We start from the raw sequence: 14,562 nt of genomic DNA, 5'->3' as shown, positions 1-14,562 counted from the left end.
AAGGCGCCTTTTTTTAAAGAATTCATTAAAAAAAATGGAAATACAAATTAATTACTTGTCATAGTGAATAAGTCAATTTTTATACAAAAGTTGTCTATTAATTTTTTAAATGATGTCAAATGATTTTGCATAGCAACATTGTGTCATCTATGTTTATGAATGTTTTTTTTTCATACGATTGATTTTGTCATTCAAAAAAAATTAGCGGCGCAACCTGTTGCCCATTTGTTTTTCATTCATGTGTAAATATAATAAAAGCATGTGATTATCATGAGGGAAATTGTTAGCAATTATCTTCTTTTAGTTACATCAAAAAAACAAAAATAAGATCATTTTGTCTATAAAAAATATATATATAATAAAATTGCATCTACAATCTTTTAAACGCATATTTGGTTTTGTTGTGACAAAAATTGATTTCGAATGAAAATTGATATTACTTTTTTTTTTAAGGAAAAAATTAATTTTACTTAAAGTTGAGTCGAATGTAAAGTAGTATATCTTTAGACACATTTAATAAAAATGAGTTTGACAACAAACTTTAGCGTGAAATCTTTCAACAAAAAAAAAAACTTTAGCGTAAAAATCATATTTTGACTCAAAAGTTAAAGATCATTTTTTCAAATCATAATCAATTTTAAAAGAAAAATCAATCATACTGAAAAGCAATCAAATATGTCAAAATTAATTTCATATCTAGAGAATAAAATCCAAATAGTACTTTAAGTTACATCGGGCCATTATTATTGTTAAAAATGATATATTTATATCATATTTATATAATGATGATCCCAAAATGAACTTGTCTAAAAAAAACTACCATTAACAACTAACTTTAATCGGATATTTTTTCAAACAAATTTACCCTTAGTTTAATCGATATATTATAGAAGATTACTCCCTCTGTTCATATTTATAAGTAAAAATGTATTTTTTAGATTCATTCGTCTGCATATAAACCAAATATATTATGTATTCAATAAACTTAAAAAGTACATTTTTGTTTATAAATATAACCGGAATGAGTATTTAGTAAAAAGAGAGGCCACAGGAAGGAAAAAAAAAACCAATATTTTTTTGAGCTAAATGTGAAAGATGTTTTTTATTACTACTAGTGTTCAGATTTTTTATTTTTTTCAATTCTAAAATAGCAAAACATATTAGCCATTTAAATAAGTTTTTAGTCTCCTTTACTTTCTTGTTTCTTTGAATAAAAGTTCACCTTTACGAGGTTGAGAGAGTTTAATATTGCTTTGTTGGATAAATGGTGTTGGCGGTTGTTATTGGAGAGGGAAGCTTTGTGGCGACAGGTGTTGGTGGCTAGGTATGGTGTGGCGGATGGAGGTTTGGAGGATGGGGCCGGAGTTGTTCTTCGTGGTGGAGGGAGATAGTGAGGATTAGAGATGGGATAGGCGAGGGTGGAGATGGATGGTTTGGGACGTGTGTTAGGATGAGGGTGGGAGACGGTGCATAAACAGATTTTTGGCGTGATCGTTGGTGCGGAGATGTTCCACTGTGCGACCGTTTTAGTCGCCTTTATGACTTGACTGTTAACAAATCAATCTCAGTTAGGAATATGTTCTTGTTGGGGGTGGACGTGGGTGGGGAGGCGTTGCGGTGGCGTAGGCGGTTGTGGGCTTGGGAGGAAGAGTTGGTAGAGGAGTGTGGGGTTTTATTACTAACAGTTTCCTTGCAGGAATCAGTGACAGACAGATGACTTTGGTTACCTAATCAGGATGGTGGGTATTATGTACGTGGAGTTTATGACATGCTGACATCACAGGAGCAGCCCCAGTTACATCAAAATAGGGAGTTAATTTGGCATAAACAGGTTCCTCTCAAAGTATCTATCCTTGCTTGGCGACTTCTGAGAGATCAGTTACCTACAAAAAATAATTTGGCAAACCGTGGCATTTTACCTTTGGAGGCGCGGTTGTGTGTTTCTGGATGCGGGAACGTTGAAGATGTTAATCATTTGTTTTTGTCTTGTTCAACTTTTAGTGCATTATGACAATTGATGCGGGCATGGCTAGGAGTGGTAGGGGTCGACTCTTAATCAACTTCAGATTATTTTTTGCAATTTATTAATTATGCAGGTTGTTCGAGAGGGCGATGGTCTTTCTTCCACTTGATTTGGTTGCTTTGTGTTTCGGTGTTGTGGAATGAAAGGAATGATAGGATTTTTAGAAATAGACAAAGTTCTTTGCCACAAATGCTAGAAAAAGTGAAATCAACTTCTTTGTGGTGGTTAAAGGCTAGTAATGTTGTATTTAGTTTTGGTACTCATCAGTGGTGGTCGAGCCTACTTTTATGTCTGGGTATTGACTCATTTGGTTGTAATTTTGTTTGGACCTTGACATTTTCGTGATTGTTTGGCACACCTTGTGCGGTAACAATTACGGTGTCCGTGTTAATATATCTCATTTTTGTTTGTTCAAAAAAAAAAGTTTTTAGTCTCCATAAATATATTATATTTGTTTTTAGTCTCAATTTTTCTTCAAACAATGGTCCTTCAAATGTTTTGCGTTAACATTTATGATCTTTATTTTTAAGTCAACTCATGTGTACAATTTCAATATTTAAATTGCATAAAAAAATTCACTTCTAGTTAATATAAAATTGATTTACTATTTTTTGTGTGAATTGAATATCCTTTGTGTGCAACTACAAAGACTCATCCCTTAGATCATATAGGAGAGTAATAAATGACAAAACTCTTTCTTTAAAAAATTTAACAATTTTGCACTCTCATAGTTGTATTCGAACCCGAATTAACTTACTCTTTTTTAAGCATTATTATGGCATATTTCACCTCTACTTCTATTAGAATACTTAATTCAATAAAGCAAATCTAAAATAAAGAAATGATATTCATTTACTCATTTTTCTTGTATTTGTTATACCTGGTTAATCATGTTTAAAAATATCAGATCAGATAATCAAGTTAAGTACATAGTTAGTTCAATTTGCAGTAAAAAAATATATAAATTAGATAATTCAACTGAGTACATAGTTAAATTTGCTGTCAAAATTGTGTTTAATTTAACTACACGATTAACCACAATTTTTAAAGTTTTCAACACGATATAAACATTTTTGAAAAATAAAGTGTGACCGAAACATTTTTGTTTAAAACAATCTCTCCCCCTCCTTCCCTCCAACCAAGCACAAATTATAGAACTTTTTAAACCTTTCTCTCCAGAACTTTGTTTACCAGTTCTTGTGTAACGTGAAGAAAAAAAAAGAATTGTCTTTTCTATTGTTTATAGGCCTTGTTTATTTAATATAAAAAGGGTGTGGAAGATGAACTCTTAAGCTAGAGGTTGCTCATCTAATCCAATTTGCATGGTCACATCGAGTAAAAACTAAGACAGCAATACAAATCCAAAAGGCATATATAAACAATGAATAAAATCATTGTCCGAAAATTAAATAATTATGAAGATCAAAGTTTGACAATTAAGTACATAGATGAATCATTTGCACATTGTATGACAACATTGAATTTAGATAGTTTCAATTTCAAAATCAACTCTCACCTAGAGATGGCTATTCGCCATGTCTGTCTCCATGAAATTGGAATAATTTTCTTGTTCCAGATGATGATTACTTCTGTAAAACCACTCTCATTTAATTACCAACAGGGCTTTAAATATGATAATGTGAAACTAGAAGGAGATGCTTCTTTGCTTTATTCATCCATCCAACTGACTTCAACCTCAAGTTACGAAGACGAAACTTACAGTGTTGGGAGAGTGACATGTTTTGAGCCATTGCAACTATGGGAAAAGACCTCAAGAAAACTCACTGATTTCACTACCCAATTTTCCTTTGTAATTTTCTCTAATAAGACTTATTTTGGAGATGGATTGGCATTTTTCTTTGCAGATCCAAGACTTCCACTTTATTACCATATAAGACAAGGAGGTGGTCTTGGTCTTGTGAATGATTACCAAATATTGAATTCTAATGGATATTCATTTGTAGCAGTGGAGTTTGACACTCACCAAAATGATTGGGATCCACCAGGCACTCATGTAGGTATAAATTTCAATTCTCTGAGGTCTAATATAACTAAACCATGGTTTATGGATATTAGAAATAAGAAGGCTTATCATTGCAAAATTGAGTATAATTCCAGTGCTCATGATTTGAAAGTTTCTTTCACTGAAAACATAACCAATGGTGAGCCTTCATATAGTCACCTCTCATACAATGTTGATTTGAGAGATTACCTACCTGAGAGGGTTATTTTTGGTTTCTCAGCTGCTACAGGATATATGTTTGAGATGAATAAATTGCTGTCATGGTCATTCAATTCAAGTTTAAATCAAACATCTCCAGTTGAAAGTCCTTCACCAGTTCCCAATATTAAAATTAGCATTAAAACTGATAGCAAAGCAGGTAGTATATGGGTTGGGGTAGGAGTTGGTGTAGGCATTGCATCAAGTTTCCTTATTTTAGGATGGTTTTGTATTTCAATGTGGAAGAGATCTAAAGGGAACAAAGAAGATTCAATTTTTGACCTGAAAATGGATGATGAATTCCAAAAGGGCACTGGACCTAAAAAGTTTTGCTATAACAAATTGGTGAGTGCAACAAATAACTTTGCAGAAGCAGAAAAGATAGGGCAAGGTGGTTTTGGTGGTGTTTATAAAGGCTATTTGAAAGATATAGATACCAATGTTGCTATAAAGAGAATATCAAGAGAGTCTAAACAAGGGATAAAGGAATATGCAACTGAAGTGAAGATCATTGGCCAGCTTAGACATAGGAATTTAGTACAACTAATTGGTTGGTGTCACAAGAAAAGGGACTTCCTCCTTATATATGAGTTCATGCAAAATGGTAGCTTAGATTCTCATCTATACCGCGGAAAAAGCGTATTGACATGGCAAATGAGGTACAACATTGCTATGGACTTGGCTTCAGCACTTTTGTACCTTCATGAAGAATGGGAACAATGTGTGCTTCATAGGGATGTCAAATCCAGCAACATCATGTTAGACAACAATTTCAATGCTAAGCTTGGGGATTTCGGATTGGCAAGGCTTGTGGATCATGAGAAAGGATCACAATCAGACACCACAATCATAGCTGGGACCATGGGGTACATAGCTCCTGAATATATCACAACAGGGAAGGCTACAAAGGAATCAGATATATACAGCTTTGGCATTGTTTCATTGGAATTAGCAAGTGGAAGAAAACCAGTTGATCTTAATGCCAAGGAGGATCAAATGGCTATATTTGATTGGGTTTGGGAGCTTTATAGATTAGGAAGGTTGCTTGAAGTAGTAGACACAAAACTCGGGGGTGCATTTGATGAGGAACAAATGGAACGTTTAGTGGTTATTGGTCTTTGGTGTGCCAATCCAAATTATTCATTTAGGCCATCTGTAAGACAAGTGATTCAGGTGCTTAAACTTGAAGCTCCTTTACCAATTCTCCCGCCTCCCATTAAGAGCCCAAATCCTGATCCAGATTCTTCTGCCTCGGTGGCTTACACTTCGTAACCACATATAATAATGTGATCCATGGGTGAAGTTGATGAACATGCTTTTTAAGTTTGGTGTGGTGGTGACATCCACTGGTCATTATTTGACAGTTAAGTGTGTAGTTTTCCTTTTGCAGTTATGTTATGTGTAAAGATCATTTGAACTTTTGTGCGTGCGTGCGTGCGCGCGCATTTGTGCTCTCCTGATTACATAAGTTTGTGATTTAATAAAGACATTCTTGTATATAGCTTCATGTGCACCCCCAGTAGCTTGAAGAAGAAGAATGTAAGCAGCAAGTTTTGTAACCTGCACAAACAAATTGGTATTGCACCAAGCACAAACTTATTTTCCACTGTTGTATCATTAAATCTCATCATATTTCATTTAATTTAATAGTAAAATTTATTGACTCAATAGTAGAAATAACCTTGTACAGGGTGCACCATAGATTTGGCCAAATAAACTTATACGATAGGTATATATATGAAAATTTATTTATTAATTTTACTGAAGTAACATATACAACAAACTTACTAAGAAAAATTATGCTAGTATATCTCTAACGCCATAGAGAAAACAGCCTTCATAAATAAAGGTTAAGGGGGATTGAGAGTCTGATTCCGATTCCAAAGTAATAATATTAAGCCCATTTTTGCAAGCAATGAATAGGCCAATAGAAATAGCTAGGAGCTCCGCGACTAAGACTGTGTGGTGATGCTGTAAGTGCCAGAAAAAGCCACACATCCATACCATGATGATGAATGATTTCTAATTTGTAAGGGGTTTGGCCCTCTTTCATGAATGTACAGATTGGTTTAGAGAGATGACGACTAATTTATCAAATTATAGAGAAATTCATTCCATTTGTAAGCAATCCAACTATTTTATTATATATGAGCTGCTATAAGATGTTTATTTTTAAGTGACATGTTAAGGTCTCTAATTGTAAATATGCATTTTTTTCTTATTTTATATTCTTCTGCATACATTTGTGTGTGTACATAAAGTTACTTATATAAAAAGGCATTGCCTGTATCACAAACTTACATGTTACCATGACAAAACAAATGCACACACACTGTCTAAATGATCTTTAGAGTTTACACACAGCTGAAAAAAAAAGGGAACTACTACACAGCTCACCATCAAACAATGACCTGATGGTACACCAAAATTCAAAAACATGTCACATTATTCTACATCAATTTAAGAATTGTAAGCCTCTGAGGGAAAAGAAACTGGATCAAAAATTGTGCTCATTGTTGTAGTAGGATAAGTTGACTCAAACATCTCCTCTGAAAGAATTGGTAAAGAAGCTTCAAATTTAAGCACCTGAATCACTTGTCTTACAGATGGCCTACATGAATAATTTGGATTGGCACACCAAAGGCCAATAACCACTAAACGTTCCATTTGTTCCTCATCAAATGCACCCCCGAGTTTTGTGTCTACTACTTCAAGCAACCTTCCAAGTCTATAAAGGTCCCAGACCCGATCAAATATAGCCACTTGACCCTCCTTGGCCTTACGATCAATTGGTTTTCTTCCACTTGCTAATTCCAATGAAACAATACCAAAACTGTATATATCAGATTCCTTTGTAGCTTTCCCTGTTGTGAAATATTCAGGAGCTATATACCCCATAGTCCCAGCTATGATCGTGGTACTTTGTGATACTTTCTCATGATCCACCAACCTAGCCAACCCAAAATCACCAAGCTTTGCATTGAAACTATCGTCCAACATAATGTTGCTGGATTTTATGTCTCTATGAATCACACATTGTTCCCATTCTTCATGAAGATACAACAATGCCGAAGCCAAATCCATAGCAATGTTGTACCTCACTTGCCATGTCAATATGCTTTTTCCGCGATATAGGTGAGAATCTAAGCTACCATTTTGCATGAACTCGTATATAAGGAGGAAGTCTTTTTTCATGTGACACCAACCAATTAGTTGTACTAAATTCCTGTGCCTAAGTTGGCTAATGATCTTCACTTCAGTTGCATATTCCTTTATCCCTTGTTTAGACTCTCTTGATATTCTCTTTATAGCAACATTGGAATCTATGTCTTTCAAATAGCCTTTATAAACACCACCAAAACCACCTTGTCCTATCTTTTGTGTTTCTTCAAAGTTATTGGTTGCACTTACCAATTTATTATAGCAAAACTTTTTAGGTCCAGTTCCCTTTTGGAATTCATCATCCATTTTCATGTCAAAATTTGAATCTTCTTTTTTCTCTTTAGCCCTCTTCCACATCAAAAAACAAAAACATCCTAAAATAAGGAAAATTGATGCAATACCTACACCAACTCCTAGCCCCGCCCATACAGTACGTTTGTTGCTAGATATTTTGAGACTATTGGGAATTGGTGAAGGACTAGGAGTTGTTGAGATTGGGGAGGACAATTTGTCATCCTGAATTTCTAAACTTGAATTGAAAGACCATGACTTTATTGTATTCATTTCAAACATTAGTCCTGTAGCAGCTGAAAAGCCAAAAATAACCCTCTCAGGTAGGTAATCTCTCAAATCAACATTATATGAGAGGTAAGTTTTTACAGGCTTATCATTGACTATGTTTCCAGTGAAAGAAACTTTCAAAGTATAAGCACTTGAATTGTACTGAATTTTACAATAATAATAAGTTTTCTTATTCCTAATATCAATCAACCATGGTTTAGTTTTCTGAGACACCATAGAGTTGAAATTTATACCTACATGTATGCCGTATGGATCCCAACCATTTTGGTGTGTGTCAAACTCCACTGCTAAAAATGAATGTTCTGTAGAATTCAATATTTGATATTTATCCACAAGACCAAGACCACCGCCTTCTTTCGTATAGCCAACAAATGGAAGTTCTGGATCTGCAATGAAAAATGCTAATCCATCTCCAAAACCAGTCTCATTTGAGTAAATTACAAAGGAAAATTTAGTAGTGAAATCAGTGATTTTTCTTGAGGTCTTGTCCCATAGTTGCAATGGCTCGAAAAACGTGACTCGCCCAACACTGAAAGCATTGCTTTGGTACCTTGAGGTTGAAGTAAGTTGAATGTATGAATCCAACAAAGAAGCATCTCCTTCTAGCTTCACATCATCATATTTAAAGCCTTCGTAATTAAATGAGATTGGCTTTACTAAAGTAATCATTTGGAACAATAATATGATGCCAATTGCATGGTGACCAATATGGGAAGTAGTCATCTCTAGGTGAGAATTGATTTTGAAAGCTTTCATTGCAAATGACTCATGTGTACTTAATTGTCAAACTTTGATCTTCATAATTATTTAAAACTTTAGGAAAATGATTTTGTTCATTAATCATTATTTATATTGCTTTTGGATTTGTATGGTTGGCTTAGTTCTTAATTAGTGAGTGGTGACCGTGTGCAAATTGGAATACATGAGCAACCTCTAGCATTAGAGTTGATCTTCCACGTCCTTCTATATTTTATATTAATAAACAATGCCAGTAAACTATAGAGTAAGTCACATTCACAGGCCGGTCTGTTTGTTTGTTTGATTGAATCAACTTCTCTGTATAACGCATTTGAGTATTCAATACAGGGAAAGTAAGAAAAAATAAATTACTCTGTTTATTTGTTTAAAGAAAAAATATTTCCTTGTTAGTTTGGATGCTATTCCTCAACATACATTCAAACGTTTGTTCATAATATTTCCCATGCTTAATGATGTGAAAAAATATCTCAATTAATCAGATTAAGGACTACTATATTCTTTGCTTTTGGCATAGAAGATGGCAGTGTTTGGTAACAATAAGAAGTTAGCTTATAGCTTATTGAATTTAGTTTTAGCTTGTTGGATCAAAATGTGACGTGTTTGATAATAAGCTTTTATCATGAACTTATAGCTATTTTTGAGAGGCTATTTCAAATAGCTTTTAAGCAACAATAAGAAGTTAGCTTATAGCTTATTGAATTTAGTTTTAGCTTGTTGGATCAAAATGTGACGTGTTTGATAATAAGCTTTTATCATGAACTTATAGCTATTTTTGAGAGGCTATTTCAAATAGCTTTTAAGCTTATAACTTATAGCTTCTTATAATTTCTTCCAATTTTAACCTTGTTAATTTAATTTTATTATTTTTATATAAAAAAAACCACCCACGTTCCCACGTTTTATAGCTTACTCCAACCAACCTCGCAACTTACTAGTTACTACATGGTATAGTTTTCTATATTACCTGGTTCAAAAGTAATTTCATACAGGACAATTAATATCAAAATCCTATGAAAACCATTAGTATCAGGAATGAGGTCTTCTGGCGGAGTAACATAAGTAGTAAACTCTTCATTAGATGTGGCTCCTAGCTTTGCAAAGAAATCGGTACACTGGTTCCCTTCTCTTAGACAATGATGGATGAAGAAATTTTTTGTTGAAAAGAGGTCTTTGATGTCTTGAATTAGAACAACATAGGCATGGAAATTAGAAGCCTCTTTAGTGACAAGTTTAATGGCGAGCATAGAGTCCGAGTAACAAACCAACTCCTCAATACCTACTTCCAAAGCCAAGCTAAGACCGTGATGTATAGCAGAAAGTTCTGCAAACAGAATGTTGGAGGTTGCTGCAAGATAACCTGAGAATCCCAAGAGATAAAAACCAGCAGAGTTTCGGATGATGCCCCGAGGGAGTATAATTCTACCAGCACACTACTTTTTTATTTTTTATTTTATTTTTTGTCTTTTTCTTGATTTGTGTGTGGTATAAAATATAGTTTCATTGAATACGGGTTGGTATTTGACAACTATTTTTGGTTGTGTAAATATCAGACCTCTACAAAAAGGAGATTCATCAATGTCTTTAAAATATGAGACATTTTTTAACGAAAATTGCTTTTTTGACATAGAAAAGTTCCTATTGACATAAGTAATTTACTAAAAAGCTCTGGAAGATGCGCCGGTAGTTAACTGCCGCTGGAACTCAGCGGTTGTTAACTGCCGTTGTTTTTTTTTCCCCAAAACCAGTAAACCTTATCTCACCATTACCATACCTAAAAAAATCCAATTTCAAATATTTTTGTGTCAAAATCTTGCTTCCAATCCATTGTTGATCGATTGCTAGGACGTTTCTACACACAATATGCATCAAAGAACAGGTATTACAATGTTAAAATCCATTACATTTGATTGATTTTTCTGATTTTTTTTTTTTTGTACTGTCACGAGTTGTAGCGGCAGTTAACTACCGCTGGGTGTGAGTGGCTGTTAACTGCCGCTTGTAACTTAGAAAATTTTCAAATGGTAGTAGCTACTGCCCAAAAAAAAAATTCAAAATTTTTTTTCCTTTTTTTTTTTTGTTTGTTTATGTTATTATATGATATTAGATACATGTTAATTAATTTATAAATTATATGTTGTTTATTTATAGATACGGTTGAGAATGCGGATGATGATCCGGGTGATCGAAAACGTAGTGTTGTCGATTCCGTTAAGGTTGAAGCTCCCATTAAGGTTGAAGCTTTCATGAAGGTTGAAGCTTCCGTTAAAGTAGAGGCTTCAAGCGTCAATTCCGATGTGTGTAAACTTCGTGACAACGAAGTGGACACGACTCATTTCTTTTCGACACGAGATACATGGAAAGATAAAGAGAAATTGCTCGGTTGGGTCCATCGACAAGAAAATAGGGCTGGATTTACGGTTATCATTAGAAGATCTTGTGAATGTAGAAATGCTATGTTGGAGTTGGTTTGTGAACAGAGCGGCGAGCACAAATTACTGAATACAAAAGTGAAGCATGAAGCAACGGGGTCAAGAAAATGTGAGTGTTTGTTCAAGGTGCGTGGATATGTCGTGAGGGAAAACAATGCTTGGAAATTGACTATTCTTAATGGCGTTCACAACAATGAGATGGTGCGGTATGTAGCAGGGCATCTTCTTGCCGGAAGATTAATGGAGGACGACAAGAAGATTGTACATGACTTGACCGATTCTCCGGTGAAACCAAAAAATATTTTGACTAATTTGAAGAAGAAAAGGAAAGAGTCCATCACAAATATCAAGTCAGTCTACAATGAACGTCACAAATTCAAAATGGCAAAAAGGGGTGACTTGACGGAGATGCAATATCTAATCTCAAAGTTGGAGGAGAATGGATATGTTCATTACGTAAGAGAAAAATCGGAAAGTCACGTTCAAGACATATTTTGGACTCATCCAACATCGGTAAAGTTGTTTAACACTTTTCTGACTGCTTTGATAATGGACTCCACGTACAAAATCAACTTGTATAGAATGCCATTGTTTGAAATAGTTGGAGTCACCTCAACCTATTTGACATATTCGGTTGGTTTTGCATTTATGACGTCGGAAAAGGAGGATAACTTTACTTAGGCTTTGCAAATGTTGCTTAAACTTCTTGAACCAAATAGTGATATGCCTAATGTGGTAGTGACCGACAGGGACCCGGATATGAAGAAGGCAGTAGCAAATGTTCTCCCCGATAGCAGTGCAATACTTTGTTATTTCCATGTTGGCAAAAATGTTAGATCAAGAATCATCACTGATTGCAAAGTTAAACAAAATGTTGTTGTGGTGGATGGGCAAAAGAAGATTGTCGACGAGGAGAGTCATAGTAAGTTAGTTGATATCATATTTGATGCATGGGAAAAATTGGTTGAATCTCCTACTCAAGAGTTATATGCGAGTAATCTAGTGGAATTCCAAGATGCTTGTAAGGATCATCCAACGTTTCTCGAATATGTTGAAACTATCATTTTGAAGCCTTTTAAAGACAAACTAGTGAGGGCATGGACGGACCTTGTGTTACATCTTGGGTGTAGGACCACGAATAGAGTTGAAGGAGCTCATGGTGTGGTGAATGAATATTTGTCCACCTCCAAAGGTGATTTGGGTACTTGTTAGCATAAAATAGATGATATGTTGGCAAACTAATTTGGGGAGATACAATCATCGTTTGGTAGAAGCGTTACGGTCTTGGAACATAGGTACAAAGATGTCACTTTGTACTTCGGGTTGGGGGGTCACATGTCTAGACAAGCCATGAACTTTATTTTTGTGGAAGAAACGCGTGCTAGGAAAACCTTGTGCATCGAGAAGAAAACTTGTGGTTGTGTTCAAAGGACGTCGTATGGCCTACCTTGTGCATGCTTCATTGTTATGAAAATCTGTCACAACAAGCCCATTTGATTGGATGAGATACACCTGCATTGGCATAAGTTGTATATGGGTGAAGAAGAAAGTAATGAAGATTTGTTTTCGGTCGCGGAGGAGTGGCGTGGTATCCAAGAACGTCTCGAAAGAGTTCCGTTCGTGTAGCGAATTCGTTGAAAAATCACACCAATAACAACTTGATGTGTGGAGCAAGGGATAATCAGGCAACCAAAACAAAGTGTATGGAACAATTAAATACAAGCCAAAAGTAGAAAACAACGGCGAGAAGAACACAAAGAAGAGAAGAACACAAAAGAATTTGTTGACCCAGTTCGGTCCAAATTGACCTAGTCTGGGGGAGAGAACAGCCCTCCGATTCACTATATGATGAGTAACGTTACAAAAGAGAAATCAATGGGTTACAAGAATAAGTCTCCCGCCTAATTCTACCCAAAGTCCCAGCCTCTTCCCGTAACTAAGAGACTCAATCCTAATAGTGTTTCCCAAGGTGAATCAACCCACAAACCCTAGTGTTTGTTCCAAAGAGACAAACTCTATACAAACCCTAGTTTTGTTGTTGCCTTTCTAAACCCTTGTTTCAGCCCCCTCTATCTCTCTCAAAGTTTGCTCTGATACAAGGTCTATATTTATAGTAAACATATAACTCATAAATTTGGAATGAATACCACACTGAAGATACGTTTTTTTTCTCCTTCAGTGAAAGAATATTTGCATCAAAAATATAATATTCCCTTTCAAAATATATTTGCATCAAATCGTTCTTCATACGATACAAAAATATATTTATTGTCCATAAATATATTTTCAGCACAAAATATATTTGAAACAAATCTTTTATATTTTTAGCAACAATATTCTCCATCCATCAAATTTGGAGTCATACTACAACAGTTCGAAATGAAACTAGAAATCAAAGAGGGTATGCGGTTGTTAGCGTTTTCGGAGACCACAATGTTGTCACCAACTCCAAAAAAGGTGCCAACCAAAGGAGCTCCCAAAAAAATCAAAACTGCACGTAGGATCCCATCTAAGTAGGAGACTATTGATTCTCAACATCCGGAAAGTCAATCTTCACCACGAAAAAAATCTTCACAACCTAAAAGTAAAGGTGCTCGCATTGGCATTTCTCCGGTTCTGGTTCCTAAGCCTAGCTTGGTTTCAAGAAATTATGAACCACCGAATCCTATGTATTACTTTCCAAAATTCATGAGACCATACATTGAGGGAATTGTGGATGTTATTGGTGACAAACATTGTGGGTTTAGGGCTATTGCCGAACGCGTGGGTTTGACGGAAGAAAGTCATGTTATGGTGTGGAGAGCACTTATTAAAGAGTTGAAAGAGCATAGGAACAAATAAATCGATGTATATGCGAGCGCGGACCGTTACAAGTACATTTTGGATGGATTGCATCCTCCCAAAAATCTTAGTAACTTTGCACCTCCCGACAAATGGTTGACATTGCCGGATATGGGACACATCGTTGCATCCTGTTACAATAGGCCGATGGTGGAGATGACTACCCTTGATATTGGAGTCTCCGAGACTTTTTTCCCACTTAGAGGTGCGCCTCCGGTTAATCCAAAAAGCAACATGATTTGCCTTGGTTTAATCCCAAATAATTTTGTCATTCTTTCATTGAAAGATGGTTGTCCACTACCTCCATCATCCACGGAGTGGATAAATCATAGGAGCGATGAGGCAAAAACATGGGATTATGAATTCTTGGATCCACACGATCGTTTCCGAGCACTCATGGAGATTGAGGACAAAGAGAAACCGGTTCCACCAAAAAAACCAACAAATGAAGACAATCCAATTATATTTGATGACACTCCGGTTAAAGGAAACGAAGAATTTGAAGATGTTCTGGAACATTTAGATGATTTGCTTTTGTTAGATGA

The 14,562-nt window shown here is 35.2% G+C and overlaps 2 protein-coding genes across 2 annotated transcripts; one reads left to right on the top strand and one right to left on the bottom strand.

The window, feature by feature from the left end:
• The first annotated feature begins 3,545 nt into the window (after positions 1-3,545).
• Positions 3,546-5,516, top strand: LOC11434202 (L-type lectin-domain containing receptor kinase IX.1). The gene has a single exon (XM_003626409.4). It carries the CDS (start codon positions 3,546-3,548, stop codon positions 5,514-5,516), a length of 1,971 nt encoding a protein of 656 aa, XP_003626457.4.
• A 984-nt stretch (positions 5,517-6,500) lies between these two features.
• On the bottom strand, positions 6,501-8,748 carry LOC25499720 (L-type lectin-domain containing receptor kinase IX.1). The gene has a single exon (XM_013595121.3). It carries the CDS (start codon positions 8,742-8,744, stop codon positions 6,705-6,707), a length of 2,040 nt encoding a protein of 679 aa, XP_013450575.2. The 5' UTR covers positions 8,745-8,748; the 3' UTR covers positions 6,501-6,704.
• Between the last annotated feature and the right edge of the window lie 5,814 nt (positions 8,749-14,562).

This window comes from Medicago truncatula, chromosome 7 (genome assembly GCF_003473485.1).
Source record: "Medicago truncatula cultivar Jemalong A17 chromosome 7, MtrunA17r5.0-ANR, whole genome shotgun sequence".
In the NCBI taxonomy this organism is placed as follows: Eukaryota; Viridiplantae; Streptophyta; class Magnoliopsida; order Fabales; family Fabaceae; genus Medicago; species Medicago truncatula.
Note: the sequence above shows the minus strand (reverse complement) of the source record. Positions and strands in the feature narration are given on the sequence as shown.

Bases quoted from the DNA above. Each gene is read 5' to 3' on its own strand.
- LOC11434202 (XM_003626409.4), top strand. From the start codon at position 3,546: ATGGCTATTCGCCATGTCTGTCTCCATGAAATTGGAATAATTTTCTTG.
- LOC25499720 (XM_013595121.3), bottom strand. From the start codon at position 8,744: ATGAAAGCTTTCAAAATCAATTCTCACCTAGAGATGACTACTTCCCAT.